Here is a 12,901-nt window from a genome sequence, read left to right as displayed (position 1 = left end):
CATTTTCAGCCTTTTTTCTTTACTAATCCCATCAGCATTAGATCTTACAAGTTCAGAAACTCAAGTGGAAGGAGATTTACCGAGTTTAGTTCTAAAACTGTACAGACATTAGAGCCATAGCAAGAATATTCCTCTGCCATAAAGTCTTAACGAGTGCATTGGTTTAAAGCTCTTGTAAAACATAGTTTTAGCCGTCTGTTGGGGGGTGGTTCTGTCCTCTACCTTTTATGGGACAATTCCTGGCTACTTAACCAAGGCACACAAGTGTGCTTTCTCTCCAGTAGCTGTTCCTGAGGGTTGCCTGGCATGCCATCTCTGAACTCGTTTCTACTTGGAGTTTGCATGGAGAATGTATACTGCTGCTGCTTCATTACATCCGTATATATATATACAGAAGCTACAATGAGAATCAAGGGGTTTTGTTTTTCAGGGCAGCTTTTAGGTCATATTACTGGTAATGACAGACAGGTGCATGTTTCTAACCTTACTAATTTCATATTTGTTATGCATGGGAATGTAAATCAATTAATTTAAAAACAAAGATCCGGTCCTCTGAAATCTCATGTGTTTCATATTACATATTCCCATTATGTGAAGAAGAATTACTAGCAAGAACAAGTATTTGCAGCCGTGGTGTCACAGAGTGACCAGCCTTTGTCCTGGCTTGCAGATGGGGGAATACAAGTAATTTTCATCTTTCTCGTACAACACTGCTGCACAGAAGCAAAGTGAAATGGGGCTGTGGTGAGACGAGGTGGTAAAGTCAGTCACAAGTAATGGAGGTTAGCTCAGAAACTCCATTTGCTTTTGCCTGGTCAAAGTCAATCGCCGAGGAGAGTTTGAGTCAGGATCCATGCTGCTCCCCGGGGACATTTGCTGGGTCTCTTCCTCCCCTCCATTCTCTTGGTGCCCTTGCAGAGCTGGCCTCTCCCTCAGTCACGCCTCACCAGGCCAGTGATGCCAAGGAGGATGCATTTCCACCTTTCCATTTGTTTTGCCATTTCGGCTTTTGGGAGGTGGTCACTGCATTCCTGTGGCATGTCTGAAAACTGGAGGAGGAGGTGCAGCTTCGCCACATCTCCAGTGCATCTCAATTTGGACAGCTGTGGCCAAGCTTAATTTCTGTAGTCTGGAAATTGCACTGCATGACACAAAAGAGTGCAGTGATTTATACATCAACAGTCGCTTTTCTTGCCATAACATTTCATTGTTCTTTCTCCCTAAATCTGTAATTACCTGTCTTTGTCCTGCTACGTGCTGCTTCACAACAAATACAATTCTTACACAGGCTTTGTGAGTGAAAATATTCCTGCTTAATTAGCACAGATCATAAACTTGCATTGTGTGGGAAAAAGCAGTTGTAAATGATGGATCTGAAATTTGGGGTGTCGCATCATTCTTTTCTCTAACTTAGTAAGTTCTCCTGCAGCAGTACTACATGTTGGTGGGCTCCTTCAGCCAAGCTGGGGGTTGGAGGACGCCTGCAACTTTGTTCTGCTTGAGTCTTAATGCTCTACAGTTTCCAGGAAGGCTGCCTGTGAATAAGCTGGATTTACTACGAGTGCTGTTTAAATGCGAGCACTTGGAGAAGGGTGTTCATTAGGCAGCAATTGTTTCAGTCAGTTTTTCAGGCCGATTCTCCATTAAGGAAGACCTTTGGAAAAGGCTGGCAGGCAGGAGAAAGAGTAAAGAAAGTCAGTCTTTCAGGTCTGTGCATTCGAGGATGTTGTGTTGGCTGTAGTTCTAAAACACGCACTTCTTGGCCTTAATTGGAGCAAATATATCATGGAGAAAGAAACAAACAAACCTGCTGTGGCTTTTGTCCTTGTGAGAACAAGGCTCCTCATTTTGTGGATGAATCAATACTATAAGTAATTATTTATATTTTTATTTGTGAAGAAGTGGTGAAGTTTGGCTGTTAATTAGTATGAGTAGGAAAGATACAATATTAAGGCTAACCCCAAAGGTTTACGCTCGCAGCCGGTTTGTGTAAGAAGTCTTCATCTACGCTAAGGCAAAAGCATACCCGTGTTTCACTTGCAGCTCAAGAAATTAAAAAAAGAGCTAAAATAATGACAGCAGTGGTGGAGTTTATGAAGAGAAGAAATCATCGTAGTGTAGCAGTTGCACTGTCTTGGAAAAGTGTTGTATCAGAAGCATGTGTGATCCTTGGGTCAGGTAGATCTCTCTTCACTCCAGGTCTATAAGCATCATCCTGGTGAGTGACAGATGTTCCTTTGTCTTGTAATATCAATCAGCATCTACAGTATATTGTTAACGCTTGAAGTCTAAGTTGTTTCCTTTTCCACGTGGTTGATCAGGGGCTTTGAAAGATTATTCTTGTCATTCTCCCATGTCCAAAATAAGCAAAATATGTGCAAGAATAGTAGAAATGTTACCAAAGCAGCAAAACAGGATTGTAGCCCGCCAGACATACTCGCTGCTGTAAATGGCCAAATGTGGAAGAAACAGTAGTGCCCGCCAGAGAGACATAAAATATACTAGAGTTCCCAAAACTGGGATAAGGACTGTAAGACTCAATCCATCTGTAATTTCAAGATGTAAATAAACATCTTGTTGATATTTCATGTTGATATTTAATCGAGCCAGGCCCAAACTATTAAGATCGGGTTTGCTCAGTCTGTTATTTTGTTTTTGGAAACTATGCATTTGTTTCTTTCTGTCCACTGCAGTTGCTGCTTTTCTGGGTGAGATTTTATCAAGTGTCTCACATTTTCCCTTTTTTTTTTCCCCCCTCTGTCTCTTTTTTCTTTTTCCCTTCCCACCCCCACCCCCCTCCCATTTTAGATTCCTTCCTGGACAAGGATTGGTACTATATCCACAAATAGGAGACAAACTGGATATTATATGCCCAAAGGTGGACTCTAAAACTGTTGGCCAGTATGAATATTATAAGGTCTACATGGTTGATAAAGACCAAGCAGATAGCTGTGCTATTAAAAAGGACAATACACCTCTACTCAACTGTGCCAAGCCAGATCAAGACGTTAAGTTTACCATCAAGTTTCAAGAGTTCAGTCCTAATCTCTGGGGCCTGGAATTTCAGAAGAACAAAGATTATTACGTCATATGTAAGTTCAAAATTTCAGTTGTTCATTCTTTTAAATATAATTGTTTGTTCTTTTGTATGTTGTCTTGTACATGATCAGCAAGCTAAGAAGAATGTGAATAGGTTTGTATTGTTTCCTCTGAAAATATTTTCTTGCCAGCATGTTTTCAGCATTATTCGTGGCTTCTATGGGGTGTCTGTCTCTTTTTTTTCCTTGGTTTGTGTAAACCAAATTAGATTGTACTTCTGTGCCTGTAAAGGGCTTCTCCTCCTGTTCACTGTTTAGTGGTCTGTATTCTCATTGAAAGTTGCATGCAGCTGAACCATGATGTTTCCTGCTCATAGCTGGTGATGTGCCATGATACTGGCCTTGCCTTCGGGTGCTCTTACGCCAGGAGTAGGAGTAGAGTGGCCTGGCCATTCTGAGCTGAGGCATCCTACGTGAGATGGCTGGCCATTGCTCGAAGTAGTCCAGGGATTCTCGCAGGAAACACCTTTTGGCCACTTTGATGCCAACTTTGACAGTGTAATTTGCCCACAAGGGTTATTGGTAGGCTCTAGTTCAGCATGCCTAGCCACAATACATACCTACTGTGTCCATACAGTAGCTAGCAGGGTTCTTGGGCAAAACCTGGACTAGCATGATCTTGAATTTCCTCCTTTTTCATGGTCCTGGACTTGTAAAAAGAATGTGCATGACACAGGCCTGTGTCCAACAATATAAACTTTGTGTGAGTTTTAGTCTGATCAGGGACTTATGGCTGAAAGCAAGTCTGGAGGTAACTGCTATGTTTAGTGATTCAAATTACTTATGACATGTGAAGTTAATTATGTGAATCAGGAGTTAGCATAAGCAGACATCTCAGCAGTACAACAACAATTTACATTAGTTTAGGTTTTATCATTGTAATATTATGGCCTGCAGATCTCATTTAACCCCATGGGAACTTCTGAAGTCTTGAACAAGGATCACCAGTTAGTAGGAGATGGACAAATTCTGTGTGTGGGCTTTTCTGCAGTTAAAGGAAGTAACATACTGGTGTGTCTTATTTCATAGAACGATAGAATCATCGTAGAGTAGTTTGGGTTGAAAGGGACCTTTAAAGGTCATCTAGTCCACCCCGTTGCCATGAGCAGGATCATCTTCAACTTGATCAGGTTGCTCAGAGCCCCATCCAACTTGGACCTTGAATGTTTCTAGGGGTGGGGGCATCTACCACCTCTCTGGGCAAACCTGTTCAGTGTTTCACCAGTCACTGTAAAAGATTTCTTCCTAATATCTAGTCTAAATCTGCTGGCTTTTAGTTTAAAACCATTATCCTTTGTCCTATCACAGCAGGCCCTTCTAAAAAATTTGTCCCCAAACACATTTCTGCCACCTCCTTGAAAATAGGAAGGCTGATAACTATTTTATGTAATGTCTGCCACTCTAAATGTTTCTTCATTTTTTTTTAGTTAAAAATACTGGTAATTTTACAGGTGCCCTGAGCAAGTACTTTCAGAATGGACATGGAAATACATTTAATATAAGTTAATGCGTACTTCCCAGTTATATCCATAGCGGTACACACTGTGTATAAAACAAGTTGTATGTCACAGGAAATATGTAAGAATTCTCTGTATTAAACATTAAATACAGAAAATAATAAATAACCGTTATGTGAGATACAAAATACCATTTTTTGCACTTTAAGGTTTGACAAAATGATCACTTAATATAGGTGCTTTCTCTGTTTAGTCAAGGGGATATATAAAAACCTGACCGCACTTACACAGCATTTAAGTTTGACAAACTTCCCACTGAAATCCAGTGAGATTTACTAGGGTAAAAGCTGCAAGATTAGATGTTGAGAGATAGTTGTCTGTAACTCCAGTGAAAATGTGTAGCATAAAAATGACCACGCTCAAATAATGGGCTTTAATGATGAAGTATGTTCAGTATTTAGTGCTGCTTTTAAAAACATCCACAGCGAACCAGCTGTAGTGGAACGAATGGCTGCAATTATCAGCTGAAAATTATGGGCACAAATGGAGCTTTCTGATACCCTGTCAATTCTGTCATATCTATTTCATGGGTTTACCCAAAGAATTATTAAATATGTCTCATTTTCATTAGTTTTGTATAATTATTTCATTATAGCAGTAAGACATAATAGACGTTGCATTTCCTGGAAGATTACAGTGGGTTTTGGTTGAAAGAACTTGCTCAGTCTACAGCCTAATGCCTCAAAAATCACACTGGCCTTCCAGTAATAACGGAGTGCCTTAGGATATTACTTTCCCTACTCATTCTGGCATAAACAAATGGCAAATTTATCGTTATATTGCTAGCATACTAACTGAGCTGCAGCAGGGGTACCCATACATTTTAATAGGTTGGACCAAAAGAACCCCAACCCTGAAAACCCAGCCATCCTGAAGCTAAAACTCTCGCTTTTCTACCATTCAGGGAGAAAACAATGAACTCAGTGATGTTGGTCTCAGAAACACTTAAGCAGGGTAGAAAACTAGGCCAGGGCTCAGCTAGGACACCGTTTTACAGGGATACTGGCGCTAGATAGGATTTTAACAGTTTGTGTTCAAAAGCTCATGACCTGACACAGCCTTGTCAGATGCAGTTTCTGGTAGTCAGGACGTTTACTGCCATTTTTATAAGTAATATAATACATCTTAATCATGTACGCAAATCAGGCTGTAGATCATTTGCGTATATCCCTGTTCGTAAACCTGTAATTTAACAGGTGTGCTTGGGCCCAAAAGAGGAATGCACTGAGCTGACTCCAATACTGCTCTGTCCTTTTCCTTTTCCTTTTCCTTTTCCTTTTCCTTTTCCTTTTCCTTTTCCTTTTCCTTTTCCTTTTCCTTTTCCTTTTCCTTTTCCTTTTCCTTTTCCTTTCCCTTTCCCTTTCCCTTTCCCTTTCCCTTTCCCTTTCCCTTTCCCTTTCCCTTTCCCTTCCCCTTCCCCTTCCCCTTCCCCTTCCCCTTCCCCTTCCCCTTCCCCTTCCCCTTCCCCTTCCCCTTCCCCTTCCCCTTCCCCTTCCCCTTCCCCTTCTCCTTTTCTTCTTTCTTTTTCTTCTTTTTCCTTTTTCCTTTTTCTTTTCTATTTGTTTGGGAGTTTTGGGTTTTTCTTGATTTGTTGGGTTTTTGAGGGGGTGGGAGAGCTATGAAGTGAAGACAATGCATTTTATGTGCCAGCTTTTGCTTTTGAAGTATTTTAGGATCTTGAATTCCCGCAACTAAGGGGCATCAAACAAACCTGTCAGAAGCGTTTACTGAGCCCAGTGTCTTTGCAGTGCTTGCTATGGCTCTGTCTACAGACCAGTCTCACGCTGTTTATGCTGGCAGGCTGTTGTCAGTCCTTTAAATGTTTTGTGCATCATCATCTACCTTTATCATCCTGCTATTATTTGGAAACATGTTTTGTTTTTCTAAGGTAATAGTATGTGGTTGGTGGAGCTGTATTAAACAGTAAAATCTCTATTAAGATTAGGGGGTTAGTAATTTTGGGAGGAGAGCTGTAACACAGGATGAAGCAGCTTCCTGAACCCTGTGTATCTTTAGGGAAATGTGATTGTACAGGAATTCTTGAAGCCATAATTTTTATAACATTCATATGTATTCATGATAGGCATAACAGAAGATCTTTTCTACTCAGTACTTCCCTAGGTCTAAGCATATAAAAGATGCAACTTTTCTCATTCCACAGTTCAGAATTCTTTAAAAAAGTAAAATGTAGATGAGCTTCTCATACCTGTTTTCACATTTAATGGTATTTTAATCCAAAAATACTCTATTTATTTCTTGGCAAGGTACTGCTCTGTAGGAGTATCAGGATCCAAAGAGTTAATTCCATGAACAGCAGTACTTGGAAAGACCATAGTGAATGGTATTGTGAAAGCAAACAACAAATGATCTAACAGAGTGTCCTTGCTTTTCTTTTCTTTGCCATCATCAGTTTTTGGTTCCTGGGAAATTAATAGATTCATTTTCCTGTGGTTACCTGATTTCTTTTCAGCAGAACGGGAGAAGGTCAACTGTACTTGAGATCTCAGAAGTATTAATGTTAGATTATCCTAAAATATATGACCATTTAGCTAACATAAGTCTCTGAGGAAATCCTTAATCAGATGCATGAAGGAAGATACATCATGCCCAACAACATAAATATCTGTGCAAAGGGCAAAGTTAAGCAGAAGAAGGGTATGCAGATTTGCAACTCTGATGTTTGCATTAAAAAGTCTTTTTATGTCTTTGCATGGTTAGGGGATGGAGTATATTTGTCCACTGTTGTGGACTGCTCAGAATGAGCAATGAGTATCTTCTCAGTGCTAGGAGATTGATCTGCAAGTACTTGGGTTGTGGTGCAACTGTTTTAGTACCTCTCTCAGATGCAGTGTTTCTTCTATGGGAGGGAGACATGTTAGCATAGTACAAGCATATATAACATGCCAAAGATGTTTACTTTTGGTGAACAAGAGTTGTTCCAAACAAACTCGGCCTTTAGTCATAGGGCTTCAGGAGTGCTGCAGTACCCTGGATTTGCACTGAGGCCGTGCCCTGGGGAAGCCTCACCAGAGGGAAGGGAGAAGTGCCACTTGCCTTCAGGCACCATCATGCTCCTGAGATAGTTTGGCAAAGTGAGCACATACTCTGTTCACTTCATCTTTTCTTTTGCATGAGTAAGATGAAGATTTTGGGCTGGCATCATCAGCATTAAAAAATAAGTCATGTGCAATGAAGCCTTCAGCTGTTAAAAATTCATAAAAGAATGGCTTTAGGTTTTGGAAGGGCCTGCAAAATGATGTCAGGGCTACCTAGAAAAGGTTCCTCTAAAATGCTTGCTCTGCCTGCGATCTCATTAGCCAAGCTTGCCCAGCTAATGATGCTCATTGGCTTTGACATTGGCAAAATGGAATACTCAGCTTTCCTTAAATGTTTTTTGTCAACTTTTTTCAAGCGACCCACTTCCACAATTCGTCTCTGGCTTAAATTAAAAAAACCCCTCATATATATATGTGTGTGTGTGTGTTTGTTTGTTTGTTTGTTTATATATATTTATTTTTGATCCCTGACAGATTTAAAGGTTTATACTGGCTAGTAGCACTACATTTTGGGTAGCTGCTTTAGCAGTACCATGGCTTTTAAAACTGATATGGTCATTCTGAAGATTTAGCATTAGCTGGGTTTGAAAAAAATCACAAAGCTTTTTATGTTTTCACTTTGTCATTCTGGTACAATTAAAGGGCAATAACTGTCTGAGGGAGAACACATTAAAAGACAATATAGATTGTGCCCTGAAATACAGTGCAGCTGGATAGAATAAATCTCTTTGCATGGCCAAATAGATTTACATTAAAATGTTATTTTAGTGTTCTGACCAAACAGTTTAAGTGCTGGCTAATCTGGCTGGCTGGGGATTCTGACACCTCTCTGAGGCAGGTTCCAGTCTGCAGCCCACTGCAACCTCCCAAATACCTAGTGAAAGCAACCTGAAAGGAAACCTTAGGTTTTCCTTTGTTTGGAGGTTAATTTCAAACTAGCCAAAATTGGAACAAAAATTGTATCAGAATTTCAATTACATTTCTTTTGCAACAAAGACATTTTTTGTGCTTTTTGTTAAAGACTCTGTGGTCCAGGAGTCTATTATTTATTTTTGGTGGTGGTGGTGTTAATGAAAGCCTATGCGATAGTAGCCACCCCGATTCCAGTTGTACAAAGATCATGTTTTTTCTTTCCTTTGTCCTCTTTCCTCAAAAAAATTAGACGAATTATTTCTTCTTGGTGTAAAATGATACGCAAAGGTTCATCTTTGACTTTGCTGAGAGTAGAGTCTTTTAAGGAATATAACAACAATACCACTTAGTTCTTGTTGAATTAAATATAGATACAGCTCACACAAATAATATTATTGGAGAAAAAAAAGACTGCCTGTGCAGCTTCAGATTTCTAACACAGTCTAAGACTTACAGGATTAATGGAGTCATGGTCCCTTTGGGGTTTTGTCCCAGACCACACAGGCCTTGTAAGACAATAAGGCTATTTTAGATTGATGTACTTTGTTCATATTCGGTGCCATTACCTAGGCAATACCAACCGTTTATCTCCTTTAAAGTAGACAGAGATAGTTCAGCAGGAAATCTGTTATTATTTCTCTATTCCTAAGGGAAAGAAATGAAAGAGAGGAATGCTCGGTTTGTTAATTGACGGCATCTTGTGAAAAAATACATTTATCCTCCCCTTCACCCCCCCAAATATTCTAGATAGATACAGAATCAGATGAAAATGAAGAATATTTATTTAGACTGGAAGAAAGACTTAACCAGGAAATACTCAAGAATTAAACAGGTTTTTACATTTCATAGGAAGCTTTTTAATATTTTTAGTCACTATATTAGTTTCTCATTTTTTTTAGTTCCTTATAAACAATTTATAAATACTGGCAATACAGTATATTCACAAAGAAAGATACAATATTCTCACTTGGAAGTCTTTATGTGTATAGTATACATATTAACAATAAGGGACATTTGCAGTGCTTTGCAAAAAACAGCTTAAACCCTGATCTTGTGCAAGTTGTGTATGTTCTTAGATTTACATATGCAACCTTAATAGGACTACATGCAGAAGAAGGTGGTGCTGACTGTGTATTTTATCCTTTATGTGCATGGTATGAGTAACTTTAAATCAAGGGAGTGTGTATTGAGGAGACATGCCATGCTATGAGGAAAGTATCTGTCTAAACTAAAGCGTAGAAGTGCACTAGCGTACTGAAACACATTTAACTTTCATTTTGTACCCAAGTTTGGTGATGTGCATTTATCTCATCAAGTGGGATAATGTCTTTTTGTTTATACAGTTACTTCTATTACATCTGTTACATCTTACAGTTTTTTAAGACCTAAAATAAAAGACCAGGAACTGCATAAGCATTTATAAAGGGTTTAGTGAAATTGATTTTAAATACTTGAAATTGTTTGCCTCATTGAAGTCTTTGCATAGCAAGATTGGAGGGAAACATACTTAGAGAACTGCATTAGCTAAAACACAGGGTTGAAATGGTTGAAAACCAGGGTAAAATGTCAGTTTGGACTTTCTTTTCTGACTTTAGTCAATCCTGGAAACTTTGGAGGAAGAACATTTCAGGAATAATTTCTGATAAATCCGAATATAAAACTAAGCCCTAATGGGCAGTCTTCCAGTTTCTTTTTTCAGTCCCAAGGAAATCATACAAGTATTTCTGTGAGTAAAAGCAGGATTAGTCTTAAGGTATCTAACTTAGCAGTTCTTGAGCCCGTATTAAGCTGATAAGGCTGGCTTTAAAAAGCATGTTCACATCTTTCTTTAGAATGATTTATCTGGTTTTTGTTCAGTAGATGAAGACAGCAAAAGTCACCACACCACAGCAGCAGACTAGGCCTCACGTGCTCACTGAGCTGCTGTGGGCAAAACAGAAGTCTGCCAGGGAAACCAAGAATGAATTTATTTTTCAAGTATTTCACATCGGCACGTAAACACATTAGACCATGACAGTGGGGTGGACAGCAGAATCACACAATGGTTGAGTTTGGGTGGCACCTCTGGACATCTAGTCCCCTGCTCAAGCCCTTGCTCCAGCAGGCCCGGCTGCATCCAGCTGCCCAGGACTGTGTCCAGCAGAGTTCTGAGTATCTGCAGGGATAGAGGCTCCACAGCTGGCCTGGATAACCTGGTCACCCTCATATTTAAAAACATTTTCTCAGGTTTAAACAGCATTCCCTGTATTTTGGTTTTGTGGCCATTGCTTCTTGTCCTGTCACTGGGCACCACTGAGAAGTCTGGCTCTTCCTTTTTTACACACACACAGAGAAACACAGACACAAACACACACATATCCCCCTGGTATTTATACACATGACTAAGATGCGTCTGAGTCTTCTTTTCTCCAGACTGAGCAGTCCCCGAGTCCTCAGCCTCTGTACAGGTGCTCCAGTTCCTTCATCATCTCCATGAACCATTTACTGGACTTGTCCAGCAGAGGGGAAGGGTGGCCTGCCCCTGCCTGCTGGCAGTGCTCTGCCCAATACAGCCCAGCAGGCCATCGGCCACCTTTGCTGTGAAGGCACAATGCTGGCTCATGGGCAGCTTGGTGTCCACTGGGATGCCCGGCACCTTTGCTGCAAAGCTGCTTTCCAGGTGTTTGGCGCCAGCCTGTGCTGAAACTATTCCATCTGCCATCCAGAGGCTGCCATGGCAGATTCGGTAGCAGAATCAAGACATTAATTAACCTGTGTTGCAAAAAGGGAAAAAAACCCAAACCACAAAACCAAAACTTAATGATGTTATACCGTTAAAACACTAGTGGAATCTTAAAAACCTTATGGACATAATTACTAGAAGTATCGGCTCTCCTGTCTAGTTGACTTCTAAAAATCCTAAACGCTGGAGCATTAACACACTCATCCCGTCGGAGTTTCTGAAAATGATCCGAAATATGCCTGCGTGGTACTTTTGAAAGAAGCTAAACCCTGTGATTTCTTATGGTGAGTATTTGAATTAGAGGTTCTGTAGCACCTTGGAATTCCAGATTGCTTTATTTCAGCGATGTTCCCTCATTAAGTTTTACTCCGTGGATATTTTAAAGTTCTAAACACAAACAGAAGCATACTGCAATCAAAACAGTGCTTAACTTGTGATCGTCTTTGCCAAGTGCACAGTCATCCGATAGTATCATAATTGATCTTGGTGCTAAGGTGCCAAACTCTGTGTTGCTGAAGGATAGTTAGATGATGTAAATAGCTTTTTGTGTTTTGCAATAAAGCACACTTTTGTTGTGCTTGATGTAAAAGCAGGAGATGAAGGTATCTTTTATTGAAGCAAACATGTGGAAAATTGCTCTAGATTGTTATAGTACAGAGCATCTCCCCTGAAAGGAATGAGGTTCATCTGTAGGGCAAACTCTGACTGTGGCACTTCATTGGGGTTACTCCTGGACTCCATGTGGTCAAAGCAAATAACATCATGTCCATCTAAACTGTTACAACCATGAGACTGGCACATTTTCTCATCTATAGTGTTATATTCTAAACTGTCACTAGGCATTAACTCAGTCACTGGTGAAGTCCTACCACCTAGAGATGAACTCTGCCTCAAAATGATGTTTTCCACTTCAGTGCTACTCGTATAGCAATTACTGGGTCATTAATATCATTGCCTGCAATTAGTGACAGTAGAATGAGCAAGAGGTTTGTTATTTATTTAATACGAACTTTCACTATAACCCTTTCTTATCCAAGTGCCATAGGCAGAGACCAGAGAGATTTTCAAGGCAGATGAACATACTTGAAGGGTGGTGTTGAGTTTGTGCAGTACAGAAAACAGGCCCTCATTTAATGTTAAGGCTTCTGCTTTTGTTTCCAGCAAGCCGTCTTGTCATTAGCAACAATCAGTGTAACTTGAATGCTAACTAATTCTATTAGTTCTGTTCAGCTGAACTGTTAAGCAAAGCTGGCTGTGGCAGTGGGGAGATATTTCTCCCCATGCATGAAAGGCTTTTGCCAGTAGCGTGCTGGGAGAAAGGATAAACTTACCTAAAATACCTATTTGTGGTTGATGAAGTTAACTAGCTAGTAATCTGTTTTAGATGCATACTTTCTGATATACACAGAATACATCATAATTAGTGGGCTTCTATCTGCCACAGTTACTTCAGCGCTCACAAATATATAATTTGTTTATGTAAACTAGAAGCAACCATGTGTGCAGTAGATCATTATCTGATGTTTCTCAGAGTATGTGAAATACAGAACTGAAATACTTGTAGAAATTCTTAACTATAATGAAATACTTAAATTG

General features: G+C 39.9%; 1 protein-coding gene and 1 long non-coding RNA gene across 2 annotated transcripts in view; one reads left to right on the top strand and one right to left on the bottom strand.

Moving 5' to 3' along the window:
• The window catches only part of EFNB2 (ephrin B2), a 49,419-nt gene that overhangs the window by 19,773 nt on the left and 16,745 nt on the right, over positions 1-12,901 (top strand). The window contains exon 3 of the mRNA XM_080376226.1: positions 2,809-3,092. Within this exon, the coding sequence (XP_080232352.1) occupies positions 2,809-3,092 (284 nt within the window). The remainder of the gene's footprint in view (positions 1-2,808; positions 3,093-12,901) is intronic.
• On the bottom strand, positions 6,117-11,074 carry LOC308059231. Its single transcript, XR_013926179.1, has 2 exons — positions 7,422-11,074; positions 6,117-7,388 (listed from the first exon to the last, which is right to left on the bottom strand). It is a non-coding gene; the product is annotated as an uncharacterized lncRNA (long non-coding RNA).

The sequence above is a fragment of the Falco punctatus genome, assembly GCF_963210335.1.
Source record: "Falco punctatus genome assembly, chromosome: 2".
In the NCBI taxonomy this organism is placed as follows: Eukaryota; Metazoa; Chordata; class Aves; order Falconiformes; family Falconidae; genus Falco; species Falco punctatus.
The sequence above is the reverse complement of the archived record's forward strand: the minus strand, read 5'-3'. Positions and strand labels throughout refer to the sequence as shown.